The 18846-nt window shown below is 38.2% G+C and overlaps 1 protein-coding gene across 1 annotated transcript; it reads right to left on the reverse strand.

The window, feature by feature from the left end:
* Window positions 1–5426: 5426 nt before the first annotated feature.
* Window positions 5427–16502, reverse strand: LOC120091277 (aladin). Its single transcript, XM_039049238.1, has 14 exons — window positions 16181–16502; window positions 16024–16079; window positions 15742–15921; window positions 14808–14922; window positions 14495–14594; window positions 14163–14339; window positions 13875–13933; window positions 13430–13517; window positions 13262–13337; window positions 12569–12668; window positions 11999–12050; window positions 11774–11911; window positions 11600–11687; window positions 5427–5774 (listed from the first exon to the last, which is right to left on the reverse strand). The coding sequence occupies exons 1-14, from the start codon at window positions 16236–16238 to the stop codon at window positions 5712–5714; spliced, it is 1350 nt and encodes a 449-aa protein (XP_038905166.1). The 5' UTR covers window positions 16239–16502; the 3' UTR covers window positions 5427–5711.
* Window positions 16503–18846: the final 2344 nt, after the last annotated feature.

The following is an 18846-nucleotide window of genomic DNA, read 5'->3' on the forward strand; positions in this document are numbered from 1 at the left end:
TTTGGTCTTATTCTATTTCAAAGTTCTGTTTACATCTCTACTATTAATTTAGTGCCAATAGACTAAAAGTTTGATCATATAGTACACAAGCTATATTTTATATTTTAGGTTTTTGAAGAATATGATGGTTTTCTTACTAACTTCTTTACTAATTTTTTTTCAATTTATTTCCCTAACTAAACCATTTGTATTCATAACCAAATTTAAAAACAAAGAACAAGTTTCAAGAAATTACTTATTTTAATTTTCAAAACTTGACTCAATTTTTAAAAACACTCATAAAAAAATAGATAACAAAACAAAGAAATCAATGGGTAGAATGTAGAAGTAATACTTGGAAACTTAATTTTTAAAATTCAAAAATAAAAAATCAAATAATTATCAAATGTGATCTTAGTTTTTTATAAGTAAGTTTATGAACATTATTTCTACTTATAAGATTATTTGTTTTATGATCTAGATTTAAGTTTTGTTTTCTTTTTGGAAAAAAAATGGCCAAAAGAACCCAAATGTTTAGTTAAAAATATGAAAACCATTATAAATATGAAGAAAAAAAAAATCAAATGATTGTCCAACGAGATCTTAAACACTCCATTTTCGGCTAAACTTTTGGTTAGGGTAGGTGTCACGAGACGGAAGCTCGGTATGCATATATGATAAAAAAAAAAAAAAAAAAAAAAAAAAAAAAAAAAAATCGTGTGACGCCAAAGAACTCTCCTTGACCAACCTATAAGTTGGACTCAATTTTCCCCAAAGGCACCTACCAAAGCTCACGAACCCTAGAGTGGGTGGGTTGTTTTACTTGACTCGCGTTTAAGAGGGAGAAGATGACACACTTGATTGTGAAAATAATACTTTATTATCAAATTTATGAAAACCACAATACAACACTCAAGAGGCACTCTAATTACAAGACCGAACTCTAGAGCATATGGAGAGATTACTTGCTTCCTAGATTGAAGTCTCAAGTAAGTTCTAGTAGTTGTTAGACAAGTCCCAACCTTCTATCATTTATATTAGTGAGACGTGAGGAATTATAGGTTAAGAAGGGGGGGGGGGGGGGGGGGGGGGGGCTCTCGACCTCCCTTCCCCCATGACTAGCAACCTCCACTATTATTTAGGGGAGTTGCTAAAACATGGCCCTTAATGTCCTAAAAGATCCCCACACCCATTTGACCTTCAAACTTGCCACCTTGCTCATGGATTTCATTGTCACGTCCCTCTGTAGACCGACTCGATCATGCCACATGTCCTCCCATGAGTCGTCGCTATTGGACTCAAGTGTTGAAGCCATCTGGACTGCCAAGTCTGCTTGGGCATGGGTGCTGTCGGTGTGCATGTCTGCCATGCCATCGCCCACCACAAGCGTTGGTCGCGTGCGCTCGCCCCTCTGGCGTGCGACCTGCGCGCACGCCTACACATGTCCTCCGTGTCATGCTCGTGTACACGAGGCCCTCTATGGCCCACGCGTGCTTGTCCAGTCGTTCGTGCCTGCCACCTGCATGCAAAGTGTTTAGAGGTTAGCGCAAGGCCCTTTACACTGCAAGCCTATCCCGTGCCTTACAGCACCCCTCTAGGCTTTCGCTTCCTGTTCAACCGTTTCCTTCGGCTGAGGTGTGCACCACCTAACCCTCAACCTGTCGACAATCATGTGGGTCTCTTGTGCATTGACTTGGTCTCCGCCAAGTCCTTTGACTCAAGTCTGCATGTGTCAATGGCCATCAACCGTCAGTCTACCCCTATGGCACTCATAGCCACACTGACCTCTATTGGTGCTCAGGTTGAGTTCTAGAGGTCTGACAAATCTCCCGTGGCTGATCTCCAACGTCTTTGTTGGAGGTTGCTCCCCTTCTCCAATTCCATTGTCATAAAGAAGGAATAAAAACTGGGTAAGCAAGGAGACAATAATTCTTCTTGGATCCATCTGGCCTCCAGCTCCGTGCTCGACATGGCCTTATTGGTGCAAAATTGTTAGGTGCAATGGGCATCACTCCTTGGATGCCTTATTCCAGGAGCTTATTGCATAGCTCCTTCGATCTCCATGTCGAATTTAGAATAGTGAACCTTCCAAGTCCATTTGCGCCTGGATTGTTGTGTCTGGGCAATCTTCAAGGAGATGATCGATGTGACATAGTGAGCACTCCATGATATCGTCGTCACTTGAGCACATGTTTGGGTCGTCGTCATCATTATCACTATCCATCTGGATCACCTCAACTCCGTGTGGCATACCTTGTGGTTGTGTTCCCTGATGCATTAACTCCTCCAACACATTGATGGACTGGTCCAGATCTTGTCTGCCATCGCCGAGGAATGTTCTTCTAATGCAACCCTCAGCCGGCTCATCTCTCCATGGAGCAAACGGTTATGTAACAACTCAATGGCTAACTAAATGATGTCTTGTACGTTCTGCGAGCTCCCCTCATTTCAGTTCCCTCTAGGTACTATTACTCATTCTCTCACCAGAAGCCTCCATATTCGAGGTCCCTTCATCAAGACCTTTGATTACATGGTGCATGTAAGCACCGTCATCGAGTGGACGGCCCCCAAACAGAAATGATTCAACAGTAAAGAGCCCTCAGGGGGCGCCCATCCTCCCTTCAAGCACATTGATCTTAACCCTAAGTGCTCTAAGTGCCCTAAGCGCCTTAAGCGCCCATCCTCCCTTCAATCACATTGATCCTGGCCCTAAATGCCCTTTTTGTGGCTAGGTCAAGAATGTGGCCCATGGTCTAGGATTGGAAAGGTCGGTTGGGTAAGGCAAAAAGCAGACTCTGATACCACTTGTCATAGGGTGGAAGTGTAGTATGCGTACCTGATAAAAGTTTTCCCGTGCGACGCCAAGTAACTCTCCTTGACCAGCCTATAAGTCGGACCCAATTTTTCCCAAAGGCACCTACCAATGCTCACGAACCCTAGAGTGAGTTGTTTAGTTTGAGAGGAAGAAGAGACAGACAAACTTGATTGTGGAAATAATACTTCATTATCAAAGCCTATGAAAACCACAATACAACACTCAATGGGCACTCTAATTACAAGACCGAACTCTAGAGAGTATGGAGGGATTACTTGCTTCCTAGATTGAAGTCTCAAGTAAGTTTTAATAGTTGTTGGACAAGTCCCAACCTTCTACTATTTATATTCGTGGGACATGAGAAATTGTAGGCAAGGAAAAGGGGTCGAGTGGCCACTACTTTAACTCTCAGCCACTCCCTTCCCCCACGACTAACAACTTCCCCTATTATTTAGGGGAGTTGCTAGAACATGGCCCTTAATGTCCTAAAAGATCTCCACGCCCTTTTGACCTTCAAACTTGCCACCTTGCTCATGGATTTCGTTGCCACATGTCCCTCTGTTGACTAGCTCAATCATGTCACGTATCCTCCCATGAGTCGCTGCTAGTGGACTTGAGTGTTGAAGTCGTCCTGCCAAGTCTACTTGGGCATGGGCGCTGTCGGTGTGCGTGCCTGCACCATCATCACTCAATGTGAGCATTAACTACACGCACACCTGCGCACGTCCTCCATGTCGTCCGCGTGTGCGCGAGGCCCTGCGTGACCCATACGCGCCTGTTCAGTCGTGCATGTCTGTTGCTTGCATGTGAGGTGTTTAAAGGTTAGCGTGGGGCCCTTTGCACCACTAGCCTGTCCCCGCACTCCACAGCACCCCGGTTGGCGTCCGCTTCCTGTCTGACCATTCCCCTCGGTCAAGTTGTGTGTCACCTGACCCTCAACCTACCAACAATCAGGTGGGTCTCTTGTGCATTGACTTGATCTCCGCCAAGTCCTTTGACTTAGGTTAGCATGTGTCAATGGCCATCAACCATTAGTCTACCTCTGTGGCGTTCTAACCTCTATTAGTGTTCATTTTGAGTTCTAGGGGTTTGATAGTAGGTATCCATTTCATTTTGACAAAGGAAGCCATTTATAGACAAAAAGAGAGAAAAATATTAGAGAAATTGAAGGAAATTTGTGATTATCCAATTTTTGTACAAGCTACTGTTGAAGGAGATGGCAATAATCTTGAAGGGTTGGAAAAAGTTAAGCATGGGAAAGGATCTTTGGTGAGGACCATCTTGACTGGCACTCTTCCCCTATGATCACTACAATGCTCTATTTAAGTGTAAATCCACCCGCCAACAAATCTTTTATATGATTTTTATATCAATTTTGGCATAGTTTTCTTCCATTTCTATGAGATAGCATAATCTCACCTAAAAAATGAGAATGGGAGATTTAACCTACTTGAATCGACCTACTTTTGACTTACTACTTCATCAATTTGTTAACCATGGCAGATTATTGATAAGGACCAAACAAGTTACTTCTAAAAAATGAGGATTAAATAAATATTATGCTTTAAGGTATAGAGACCAAAAGTAGAAAATATGTAATTACATAGGTTTAAATTAGATTAAAAGAAATGTTATTTCATTTGGAAATCTCCCCTCCCGGATGAGTATAGCTCAACTGGCTTAAAGTTTGTACTATTGACCTCAAGGTCAAAATTTTGATTTCTCCATCTTCAATATTGCAAAAGGAGAAAAAGAAGTCCTAATCTCTCTGTAAATCTACTAGAAGCATAATTTTAACAGAAACTTTTGACTTGTTAGGAGTGACTAGAGAAAAAAATGTTTTTTAGAAAAGTTATTTTTATTTAAACTCTTTTTATAAAAACCATTTAAAATACACGTTGAAAGTGTTTTAAAGACTATTCTGAATGGTTACAAAACAGTTCAATTTTTTCTAAAATGACTTATTTTCAAAATTAAACACTTGAAAAATTAAACCAAACACATCCTAAATCTCCTCAAAAGAATTCATACACTAGTTCTTATTTTGATATTTAAGTTGTAAGGTGTTGCTTTAGTAGATAGTATAGCATAATGTAATGTTATGGATAGATATATAATAAAGTTCTATCTAATGTTTACTTGAATGAAATATTACGTATCTCTTTGTTTTGTACTTGCAATGGTGCATTCTGTGTAGGGGCTCGAGAATAATCTTGACCATTTGTTGTAGAATGGGCAATTTGCAAACTACTTTTGGAGTCCTTGGATGAGATTGTTAGGTGTCAGTGAGACTCGCAATAGAGTTGAACGGTCTTTATCTTTATGGGAGGAAATGACTTCTAAATTCTCATTTTCAAGAGAGGGCCAACTTTTGCGCTGTTTTGTGGGGTATTTGGCTCAAGAGAAACAATGAAAAATTCTAGTGAAGTCGATAAGTCAGGTGGAGGAAGTTTGGAAGGCAGCAAGGTTTAATGTCTCTTCGTGGGCGTCAATTCCTAGGTCTTTTTGTAATTATGATGTCGTTGGTCTTGTTCTCTTAAATTGAAGTCTTTTTTTTTAGTTCTTGTTTTTTCTGTATGCTCTTGTATTTTTCATTTTCTCGTTCCTTAAAATTAAAATATAAAGGAAAATGAAAATGAACGTTCTATCTAATATTTCAAACATTTGATACAAACAACAGAATTTCCATAATCCTCCCTTTTCAGAATATCCATCGACATCAAAACTCAGATGCACACAAACCCATCAGATAGCTCTGTTTTCTCTCTTTCTTTTTCCTTTTTGCTAATAACAAAAGCAAGAGTTGAAGATGGTACCGTAGGATTTGCAGCATCAGAAACTGTACAGAAGAATCAGAAAACCTCTTCTCTTCGAAATTTAGCACCATACAGTAATCCTAGTCTCAAGAGAACCACAACTAAGGAACAACGTGAGAGCGGAATATGAGAGGATAGGTACAGCAAAATCCACTGCTCCAACACTGCAAATTTAGCGGAATCAAGCTTAAAACATTGTAATAAATTTTGAAGCATGAAAAGATGAAATTAAAACTATATTCCTAAACCGTTTCCTATGTTCTGATTTGATGAAAATAGAAGAGAAAGGAGAATAGAAACACACGAATAATTTACGTGGAAAACTCTAGGCCAGGGAGAAAAAACCACGATCTAGACTAGTTTTTTATTATTCAAGTGATATAGAAATACAGGAAGACTTGCCAAATAAATAGACAGATAGGAAGCCCTAGGCCCATAAGAGAATTACAAATAAACCCCTAGCGCAAACCAACCCTTTTCGACATTCCCCGGGCGTAAATATCAATCAGACCCAACTTGCTGATACAATAATCAAAACTTTGTCTTAACAACCCTTTGTAAGCACATCTGCAATCTGCTGATTAGAAGGGATGTAGGGAATGCATATGCTCCCTTCCGGTCTTTCTTTGATGAAATGTCTGTCAATTTCGACGTGTTTGGTCCTATCGTGCTGGATCGGATTATTGGCAACACTTATTGCTGCTTTATTGTCACAAAACAATTTCATTGGAAGCTCACTATCTTGTCGAAGATCTGTCAACACTTTCTTCAACCAAATTTCTTCACATATCCCCAAACTCATGGCCCTGTACTCGACTTCTGCATTACTTTTGGCAACCACTACTTGTTTTTTACTTCTCCAAGTGACCAGATTGCCCCAGACAAAAGTGCAATACCCAAACATAGACTTTCTATTAATAGCAAACCCAGCCCAGTCTGAATCAATATATGCTTCTATGCCACGTTTACTTGACTTCCTGAACAGTAAGCCCTTACCAAGAGTGCCCTTCAGATATCATAGAATGCGTTCAACAGCTGTCATATGTTCCTCGTAGGGAGCTTGCATGAACTGATTGACAACACTCACGACATAAGATATAGGTCTCGTGTGAGATAAATATATCAACTTCCCGACTAATCGCCGGTATCTCTCTTTACTGACAAGAACTCCATTGTTAACATTGCTCAGTTTGGCATTATACTCCGCAGTGGTGTCTACAGGTTTATACCCAGTCATTCCTGTTTCTTTGAGGAGATCCAGAGTATACTTTTGTTGTGAGACAAAGATACCCTCCTTCGACCGAGCCACCTTCATCCCAAGGAAGTACCGCAATTTTCCCCGATCTTTAATTTCAAATTCTTCAGCCATCTTTGTTTTAAGTCTCATAATTTCATCAATATCATCACCGGTCAATACAATGTCATCTACATACACAATAAGTATTGAGATCTTTCCTGAACCAGACTTCTTTGTAAACAACGTGTGATCTGAGTGCCCCTGATCATACCCCTGTGCTTTAACAAACGTGGTGAATCTGTCAAACCAGGCCCTTGGAAACTGTTTTAACCCATACAGTGACTTCTTCAATCTACAAACCTGATGCTTAAACTGGTTCTCGAAGTTGGGTGGAGGGCTCATATAGACTTCTTCTTCGAGTTCTCCATTAAGAAACACATTCTTCATATCCAATTGGTGCAAAGGTCAATCTTTATTAACAGCAACAGATAATAGCACCTGGATCATATTGAGTTTAGCCACAGGGGAGAATGTCTCATAGTAATCAATACCAAAGGTTTGAGTAAAGCCTTTTGGCTACCAGTCTCGCCTTGTATCTGTCAATCGAGCCATCGGATTTGTACTTAACAGTAAAAACCCATTTACATCCAACCGTCTTGTGCCCCTCAGAAAGAGCAACCTGTTTCCATGTCTCATTTTTTCCTAGAGCTCTCATTTCTTCCATAACTGCAGCCTTCCACTCAGGAGCTTCCATGGCAACATGTATATTACTTAGAACCATTACCATATCAAGACTGGTAGTGAGAGCCTTGAACTTAGGAGATAAGTTACTATAACTGGTAGTCATATAACTATGCATATAACTATGCATAGGGAACTTCGTACATGATCTAGTCCCTTTTCTCAAGGTAATGGGAAGATCAAGAGATGTATCACGACTTTCCTCTTCTCCAAGTTTCTTACTGCAGCTAGCCGTCTGATCTATGGATCTTTCTTTAGAAGGACTTCCCACACAATCACCTTCCCTTCCACTATTCTCGTTCGCTGGAGTTATTTCCTCAGTGTTGTTCTTTCCATCAGTTTCTTCATCCTCCTCAATTCCTTCTATTTTTTCATCACTGTCACCAATTTCTATATCTCTGTCCACTCTGCAATTATTAGTCTCAACACAATCATCAGTATCACAAACAGGGATATTCATACCTGGGGCTGAGACTGAGTTAGACTCATGAACTGGAGCCGAAGAAGCGACAGGCGGCATTGTTTCCTTCCTAAGATTCTTCCTGTAGTATGTTATCCAAGGGACTTAATTAGTGGGAAGAACAGGACCAGGATATTCAGGTTCAGCCGACACCTCTAGGGGAATGGCATACGTGGACCAGTTAGCCTCTTCACTAGGACTCTCCCTCTGAAGAGGACTAATGGGAAAGAAAGGTTGATCCTCGAGAAAGGTGACATCCATAGACACAAAGTATTTCCGAGACGAGGGATGATAACACTTGTACCCACGTTGATGGAGAGGGTACCTAACAAAGACACATTTCTGGGCACGAGGAGTGAATTTCGTACGATTGGGACCGTGCGTCTGTCTCTTATACACATCTAGATGTGTATAAGAGACAGGTCAAGGGGAGTATGAAAGGCTAAGACACGGGAAGGCATGCGGTTGATAAGGTGGGCTGCAGTGAGGATAGCATCACCCCACAGATAGGAAGGAAGAGAGGTAGATATCATAAGGGAACGAGCGACCTCTATCAGATGCCTATTTTTCCTCTTGGCTACTCCGTTTTGCTGGAGAGTATAGGCACACGAGCTTTGATGGACAATTCCTTTAGAGGATAGGAAGTCCCGAAACGAGTTATAACGAACTCACGCCCATTGTCACTTTGTAAAATGGCAATTTTGTGTTGAACTGGGTTTCTACGATCGCATAGAATTGTTGGAAAACAGAGGACACCTCAGACTTATCGGTCAAAAGAAAAACTCAGGTCAGTCTAGTATGATCGTCAATAAAGGTGACAAACCACCGTTTTCCTGTAAAGGTAGTGGTTGGTGAGGGACCCCAGACATCACTGTGGATAAGACTGAAAGGTTTGGATGGTTTGTAAGGCTGAGAGTGAAAAGAAACACGACTTTGTTTAGCCCGAATACACACATCGCAATGTAAGGATGATAGATTAATATTATGAAATAAATGTGGAAAAAGATACTTCATATATTGAAAATTGGGATGTCTCAGACGATAATGCCATAACATAAAATCGGTTTCAGCAGTAGAGAAATTCAAAGAAATAAAACTAGTCCTATAACCATCCCTAAAGGAAGTTTCATCAGTCAGGAAATAGAGCCCCCTATCGTGTCGGGCAGTGCCAATCGTCGTCCCCGAGCTCAGATCCTGAAACAAACAATGTCGCGTGAGAAAACAGTCTGACAGTTCAGGTCCCTTGTAATTTTACTGGCAGATAATAAGTTGTATGAAATTCTAGGAACATATAACACATCATGCAATATTAGACCCTCAAAAGGAGAAATATGTCATTTTCCTGCGACAGGGGAAAAGGACCCATCTGCAATTCTAATCTTTTCATTTCCGATGCTCGGGTGATATGATATAAAATGGTCAGAAGAACCGGTCAGGTGATCTGTTGCTCCGGAATCCACAATCCAGGGTCGTTTTCCATTAATGCTAATAAAACCAAAGGACTGAGTCATACCTGAATGTGCAATCGCACTGACCCCGACAGCACTTAAGCTACTCTGACCGTCAGCTTGAAGTTGAGTCAAGGCCTTGTCATTCGCCAAGTCGCTTACCAGCGCCCGTCTAGGACCAATCTTGTCCTGTGACTAAAGACGTTTGTAATTTGGAGGTTTTCCATGCAGCTTCCAACACTGGTCTTTTGTGTGCCATGGTTTTTTGCAATGCTCACAAACAGGTGGAGGTTTCTTGTCACTGTCAGATCCGGAGGACTTGGTGGCAAAAGAAGCAGCGTCAGTAGATGTAACTATTGAAATATTCATTGCACTAGACCTGTCTTCTTCCAGACGTATATCAGAGCACACCTCCATCAGTAACGGTGTAAGACATTGACCCAATATCCTGTTGCGGACACCGTCAAACTTTGGATTTAGCCAAGCCAAAAACTCATACACTCGATCAGCTTCCTCAATTTTGGAATACTGAGTCCCATCATGTGTACATTTCCAGATAATCTCACGGTATAAGTCCATTTCTTGCCATAACAGGGATAATTTGTTGAAGTACGACGTTACGTCATAGTCCCTTGCTTACGTTCATGGACTTGCTCGCGTAAGGTATAAAGGCGGGATGCATTCTGCTTCTTTGAATACAACTATTGTACTGCATCTCAAATGTCTTTGGCAGTTGCCGTATAAAGTAACGGTCTGCCAATTTGAGGTTCCATGCTACTCACCAGAACTGACCGTAGCAATGAATCTTCTGCTTTCCAGATGCGTTTTTAGGGGTTACCGAGTTCAGGTTTGGGTATCTCCCAATTAGATAGCCAAATTTTTGTCTTCCTTCCAAAGCCATTCTGATGGATTGCAACTAGGAGAAATAATTTTGGTCATTCAGCTTTTCTCCAATAATAATTCCTGCAGAATGTCCCATTGATCCAAATAACAAATTTGCAATAGGTAAAGAATGGAAAGAGTTTACCGGGTTCTCGGAGCACAGTTGTAGATTGGACGGCTCCAGTTGAGCACTTTGCGAGTTCGTGCCAAGAACCGACCCAAGATTCGCGAGTTGTTGCTGAAGAAAAAAAAATCTTTTTTTAATCTCATCAGAACACACCCCATTCACAGTTGCCGGAGAGTTCGTCAGAAAAGTGACCGGATCCACGCCACTGCAATCAGAATGGACCGGCTAATCCACCGGCGACTGCTGGTCAGAGACAATGCCGACGAAATCGCAGCTGGTCGAGCCAAGGAAATTGTTGCGGCTTCTTGTCTGTACCCGAGGGTTTGCCGTGAAGAATGTCTATTGTGGTCGAGTCTGGACGCTGTCGACGGATCTGGTGTATGCGGAAAGCTGGGCTTCAATTAGATCTGGTCGCCAAACCTCGTCTGCACCTGGGAGGTCGACGGATCTGCTGCTGAAGTAGGGTTGGGCTTCGATCAGATCTAGACGCCGAAACCCGTCTGCACCCGGGAGATCAATGGCTCCGATGGGATTTTTTCCGCCCACAATCGGAGCGCCGTCAACATGTCTAGGTTGGGTGCGTTCCTCCGCGGCTAGCCGCGACTCAATCTATCTGCGATCCTCCATGGCTGGGCGCGACCCCATCTGTCCGTTGATGGATTGGGTTGTATGTCTGACGGCACTCATTTGTTGAAGAAGACGCGGTAAGGCAGTCCCTAGGTACTGTTGGACAGCTTCCTTAATCGTGTCAACTATCTCGAAGTTGGTCGTCGAAGAAGACTCATCAATGGCGGCTAGCGTTTCGTCACCTTACTCTAATACCATGATGAAAATAAAAGAGGAAGGAGAATAGAAACACACGAATAATTTACGTGGAAAACCCTAGGCCAGGGAGAAAAAACCACGATCTAGACTAGTTTTTTATTATTCAAGTGATACAGAAATACATGAAGACTTGCTCAAATAAATAGACAGACAGGAAGTCCTAGGCCCATAAGAGAATTACAAATAAGTCCCTAGGACAAACCAACCCTTTTCGACACGGTTAAATAAATACTGGCATTACAAAGCCAAGGGATTCGTATGCAACATACCACCGAAAGCAAAGGTCCCTGCTTGAACTTGGCATGGAATGAAAATGCAACTGGCTTTGGATTGTCTCCAGGTCCTCGAATAAAGCCACTGGACAAAAATTAAACAATTGCACATGCAGGTCAGTTGAATTCCCAAGTTACTCGAGTCGAATGAGTATGATGTCGATAACTTACATCAACGATGGACAAATCAGGGGAGTCCTTTTAACATCATATACTGCGATTAGGCCATTATATAATTCATCTCCATCCTTGAAAGACACAGCCAGTCGCTCTCCTGAAGCATCCCATGCTATCTTCTCAATACCGTGACTGGAAGAATGATGCACAGTTAAAATTTTATGGATGACAATCTTGGTCATGTAAAAGATGGGCGTCTAACAAACAAAACATATATACCTATTCGTCAAAGTGGTAATCTCTGGCAAGTCAACAGCTAAAAGATGTGCAACTGAAGACAAAAATCATTGAGAATGCATCAAATCTATAAACAAGTAAGAACTGAAGAACCACTTTAATGGCTAGCAGCAAGCACACAATTTGCAAATTTATAGAAGGTAAAAATAGATTCATCACATTAAACAGACAACATCGGTAACAAAAGTATTGTCCCTATAAAGATATTAGGTGCAGACATCAAGTTGAATGAACATTACACAATACCTTGCACAATGCACCTGAATCCAAACAGGGAAAGAGTTCCAAGTGTTGATATTACCACGAATCATTAACCTAATCATTAATTCATTACCGGCAGACTACCGTGAAACTTCCAGATAACTTCCGTTAGTTCCTTCTTTCACCAAACTCTCATTGTCTAAATCCTATTATTTCCACAGATATCATAAGAAAAACCTCCAAACACCTCAATTCTAGCAGTTGCAATAATATACGAGACATTGTGCACAAATCCACTGTATAACATGTCGTAGGCCCAAGTGAATCGAACTGAAAAAGCAATTCATATACCTAATGACGGAGGCTTAGATGCAAAGTGAATCGAACCCAATACTGAAGAATCAGAGAAAGCAAGTAGTATCATACGTCCATCAGGATCCCATATTGCTCCCTGATATCATGACATTGATTAGTAGATACCCTCCCCAAAAAAAAAAAAAAACACTCATGAAAGACTTCTTCATTAATTATAGTGGTGACTAGGAAAAGATTGCTAACAACTATAAATTTTAACTTGACTAACAAAAGTGAACCAAATAAAAGAATAATTTTCATGCAATGTCTAGATATTATGTCAAGACAATCGTTGAATACTTAACTAATAACAAGATGGAAAGGTTATGAGAAGGGGCGAGCTAACAATGAAATTTCTGATGCATGGCAAAGTTAAAACCTTATCCTTATCCAGCCATGGAATTCAATATTAGTATTTGCTTCAACTATAATATGCAAACAAATGGATTAAGTGGATCATGCGTTGCATTTCTTCTACATCCTTGTCTATTTTCCTTGTGACAAATTGAAGTAAATCGATTGCTTCTCTGCTATCTGCCTACCTATGTTTCATTGTTCCAATTAAAGACCAAGCATTTTCTCCTAGACCAAAAGAGAGAGAGAGCAAGAGAAAAAGACAGAGACATAGAGAGAAGGGGAAAATCCCTCAACAAGATAAAATAAATAAATTCATTTTTTTTTCCTTTGTACCGTGACAAAACCACTTGTTGAAGACCATTGTTCAGATGTCCATGTGTTCGTTTCCCAAAGATAAAATGTTCCATCGCTGCAAAATAAATGGTCTTATATACACAGAAAAAAACAGACCTGGCTGAGTACTATGTAATAAAATTCACAAGACAGTTGGATAGTACTTACAATTTCGCAGCAAAAAAGTAATCTCCAGTAGGTGACCACTTGATTGTTGATACACACCCTAAACCACGCCTAATGGGTGTTCCCAACCCTGGAAAGTTTCAAAAGTCAAAGGAAATCTTCAAGAAATATAGGAGGGAGGGAGGGAAGGAAGGAGGCGGGAGAGAACTATTTGAAATTGTAAAAAATAAATTAATTGATCATCTGGTAAATAAGATGAGAAACAAAATAAAATAATCAGGCAAGTCAGGTACCGTTGATATATTAATAAGGAAAGCATTTTCCAAAAATATGCTACCTGCGACAATATGCCTTTTTAACCCCTTTGGGTAGAAAAAAAAATGGAGATATAGAAGTAGGTAATGAATTGCTAATATTATTCTTCTTGAAAAATAGGATCCACTTATCAATGATAACTAAGAAGTAAGAAGATTGCCCTTTGACATACCTTGAGCCACATCCCAAATGGTAAAAGAAGAGCTCTCATAAGAGGCAGATGCTAGATATGTGCTAATGAGTCAAGGAAATCTCTAGTATCAGGTTGAAATACTTCAGCGAGGAGATGATAGAAAAAGAACAATAAAAATATAGCATAAGTAAAATATCATCAGCAAGTATAATCAAAGAAAATCGTTTGATCGATTCTTCTGCAGAAGAAAGAGGTCTGCACCCATCCACCAACCATCAATTCAACTATCGATGAAAACAACTAGAATTTTTTAATTGATTTGGATATCTTCCATCAGGACTCCATGACATGGCACTAATCTGTTCGTCGTGGCTTCGAAGAAAATCAACTAGTGTATATCGAACCCCAGAGCCTCTTGAGAATGATCCTAAGAAGGACACAGCACCAGGTCTTACAGAAGCAGCATTTCCTGGGAAAGAAGCAGCCCATATGCAAATTCCACCTCTGAAAGAACATCCAGTCCAAGAATTTCAAGTCAAGTTAAAAAATAAAAGCTTATGGATGGTAAACATTCTTACGAGAAATGGTTTTATCCTCTAAAGTTCTAAGATATATAGTGCTTATTTTATATGATAAGATTGCAGCTCTATGGTACTTGCTTGCATGCAACAGATAGAGTCCTCCCGCCATTTGGTCTCCACTCAAGAACTTTAACATCTCTTTGCAAGTCGTGGGTCAAAATGCAAGGGTCTTTTCCTTCTGTCCGAGCATAAAATACATCCACGTTATTTGAAAGAAATTGAACAAGAAGTTTTGAAATGAAATGAACAGTACAAAAACAAACAAAAAAAAACTACTTCTGTATACAAATAAAAAGATCATAAAAACAATAAATCTACTCCTATATATCTATATAATATAAAAAGATTACAAAACTTTAACCAAATCATATGGTGAACTAAATTTGATGACCTGCATTTTCATAATCACGGACAACAACTTGATTCGTCCCAGATATGAATGCAATAATATGCTTGTGCTGGTGCCAACTCACTCCTTGAAGATATTCGGTTGGTAAGTATTTTACCTATAAAATTGATGAGTGAGCATAAGGTGCTTAAGTTTTCTTTCACGAGTTATAAAGCATTTGCTTTAATTTTGGAATGCATGTTGCAGAAATTTATTAAACTTCGCTCATTCTGCATATTTAACAACTTCAGAACTTAAAAGTAAATAGAGTTATTGTCATTTGAAAGGTATTCTATTTATGTTAGGGCAGACCATGAACTCTTAAATTCAATTGTAGATGCATTATACGCTTAATCATGAATATAAGCCCCATAAATGCCTCATACAGATAGCTAGATGCCAAATCAAGTTTCCAAGGTTCGACCTCCTTAAGAAATGCCACATACAGATGGCAACCTTTTCTTCTATGCAAAAGAATAAAGGGGAAAATGTTGAACTTCCTTAAAATTACAATGGATGCGTATTTTAAAGACACCATTTCAAACTTCATATTCTGTATTCGATTTTGTATAACCCCAACAATCATATTGAATTAAAAACTTAATGGCATCGTGAACTTAAAAAATTTGTTGCCAATTTATATAAGGGTAGGTCTTTTCCCTTCACTATATGTTACAAAATTCAGTGAAGTTTGCTATACAGAAATTCTTACACATATTCCCTAATCTAGCAATTTTCTTCTAACAAAAAGCGATATTGAAGGATTTTTCTTTTTTTCTTTTTTTCTTTTTTTCTTTTTTAATGGAAAAACTGTCTATGCTACAGCCTAAATGTTAGGAAACTGGTAGGAAATGCCTCAAGGTCAGGAAACTGATGTACCGGCATTTAGAAATGCTTGTGAACCACACAATTCGCTGTTAAAAAATATCAAACTTACATCATTAGGACGCAAGAAACGGTTGATGGAGCCCTCGAGGAATCCCCACAAAGATGCAATCACACTCTTGCTTTGAATAATTTCCCCATTTCCTTCATCATTCCTAGGCTCATTGTTCGGTTCAGGAGTTGGCGACACCAAAAAATCGGACTGAAATGGAACAGGACTAAACACCATACCCTGTTAAACATCACAACCACAAATTCCAAATTCCATAAACAAAAACATCGAGTCTGAAGCGCAAGGTAACATCAACCATAAATTTCAATCATCATTACTCACGAGGACTTTCCCATAAGTATCGTTCGCTCGATCATCGGAAAGGCAATCAGCAGTAACTAGACAGCAACAAATTCACCACAAAATAATGATCAACACCATAGAAAATAGAACACTAGAGCTTCAAAAATGAGAAGCAAAGTAAGATTTAGATACTAACTGAGGTCACGATTGATTTCGTAGATGGTAACAGATCCAGGAGGAGGAAATGAAGGCATTGCGAAGGAAATTAAAAACCCTAAATGGATCAGATGACTAAATTCCTACCCAAATTCAGCTCAAGAACTGATTCTGATTCTGATTCTGATTCTGATTCAGGGGATGTTCTTGGATTGTTTGAGCACTGGATTTTCCCGCCTACTCTTTCGAGTCAGTAGTGGGATTCTCCACTGATCCACTTTTTTAGAGATTGCTTAGAAATTTGAAAATAGGGTTTATCGTAGGGTTTTATGGAGAAATCGAATATCTAATGATCGATGATCCGTAAGAAAGTAAAACCAATTAATCAACAAAAATGTGTAATTAACATTAATGCGCAAAAGTTAATACCTTCAGGGAGATTGAGTTATTAAACTAATAAAAAAAATAAACAAATAAACTATGGTGTCTAATATAGTTTCGTGTATCAAATCCATAAACTTTGGATTTTGTATCTAATAAGTAATTAAATTTTAAAATATCACATAAATTTTTTAATTTTTAATTTTGTATCTAATACATCTTTAATATATTAAATATTTTTAAATATTAACAAATTTATCATTAAATTTTCAACTTTACATTTGATAGATTTGTGGACCGATCTTATTTATTCAAACAAATATAATTTATACCTCATAAATTTTGATGGTTGTATCAAAAAATACCATGAACTAATAATTCAAACAATTTAAACTGTGAACTTTTTAAGTGTATCAATTTAGACCTTCTTTTAGATTTTATTCGATCAATATTTTGTGGAACTTTTAATTTGATTCAATTAAACTCTAGATTTTAATAAATCAGCCAATTTAGATCAAACATTATAATTACCTTAGAAATTATTCATGTGTTAATTGTTAAACACGTGTAAACTTTTTTTAATGTCTATTTTACAACATGGACTATTAGAGTAGATGCATTGATGATTCTCAGAGTAAATTTTGACTAAGAATCTAAATTAATTTATTTATGAGTGTTTGGAGGTTTAATTGATAAAATTATAAGTTTCAGACGTGATTTTTTCAAACGGAATAATGTGTAAATTAATGCGCTTACAAAATTTTATGATTTAAATTGATATAATTACTCAAGTTTGGAGGTACAAATTAAATTTTTTTAAGTTTGTGAATTTATTCCATACTAAATTAAAAATTAAGGGATCGAACATGTAATTTAGTCCAAAAAATAATCAAAATAACTATAGAAATTATTATGTTTAAATATTTTTTTTGTTATTGTACTTTTAGCTTTGACTCGTCTTGGTATTAGTCCTTTCAAAATTATCATTTTAGTTTTATAATTTCAACTTTAGTTTATTTCAGTTCAGATACTTACAAAATGTCTATTTTGGATCATATACTTCTAAAAAAACAAAAATGTCGATCCCCATTTACAAAAATTCAACACAAAATTTATACCCAATAAAAATCCTTTAATACAAAGTTATGACTTCATTTTAAGGATTTTGGTGATTTAAATTTTATGCAAAAACTTTGATAAAACAATGATGGTGAAAGGACAAAAATAGCCACGGTTTAAAAGTATGAGAATCAAAACAAACATTTACAAATTTGTAGGAATTTAAATGAGAAAATTTGAAACTATGAAGACCAAAATGAACCACGATCGAAAACATAGATAATAAGTGGAGGATTCAAACATCTTACCTTTGCTCTTTGCACTATTTTTTTTTTCCTCCATTGATTATAAAAGGGGATTGGAGATTAAACCACAAACCTCGATATTATCACATTCATATATGTCAATTGTGTTATGTTTGTTTTGACTTCTCTTTATACTAGTTGAGGTATGTTCAAATATAGAAATTTTCTTTTATTACATCAATGGTAAATGTGATAGTTAGAGGATTTGGCATTAGCACTAAGTTATGTTCCCATTGACAAATTTTGTAAAGACATATTTATTCACTTAAAAGTGGAAGATTTACATTTTCACCTACATATATTAGGGAAATAGAGAGATTTTTTTTTTTTAAAGAAATCAATTTATATCTCTAAACTTTAAATACATATTATTTTTTGTAGTCAAAGCAAGCAACTCAATTTGCATTCGAATGTGTTAGTAATCACGAGTTTTATGGTTCGAATTCCTCTACTCCCAATTGTACTAAGAAAACAACATTTTAAATTAATTAATAATTATACTAATAAATGAGATAGTTGAGTATACCGATTTTCCAAGCATAAAATGATTTTTACCCTACTTTTAAAAACTTAAAATTTTTAACCTATTGCTTATATCATCCTCAAGTAATTTTACAAAATTAACCTAACTCCCTTCCTTTGTCTTCATTTACTGTTTTCACCATTTTCCCTTGTTTTTTATCTTCCTTGCGTGCTTTCTTTCTTCTTCTTTTTCTTCTATGGACTTTTGCTTCTTCTTTTTTTTTTTTTTTCCTTCCACGAGCAACTAGATTCCACAATATTGTAAAACAAGATTGGGCATCGAGGAACAAGAAAGAAGATAGGATAGCGAGATCATGATAAAAATGGAGCGAGAAGAGCAATTCATGATAGCGAAAAGTTATCTAAAGAATGAGGGAGAAGAGTGAGATGATGAAGGAGAGCCAATTTGTATGTGTGAGGATTTTGTTTTGTTAATTTC

The sequence above is a fragment of the Benincasa hispida genome, chromosome 11 (genome assembly GCF_009727055.1).
Source record: "Benincasa hispida cultivar B227 chromosome 11, ASM972705v1, whole genome shotgun sequence".
Lineage (NCBI taxonomy): Eukaryota > Viridiplantae > Streptophyta > Magnoliopsida > Cucurbitales > Cucurbitaceae > Benincasa > Benincasa hispida.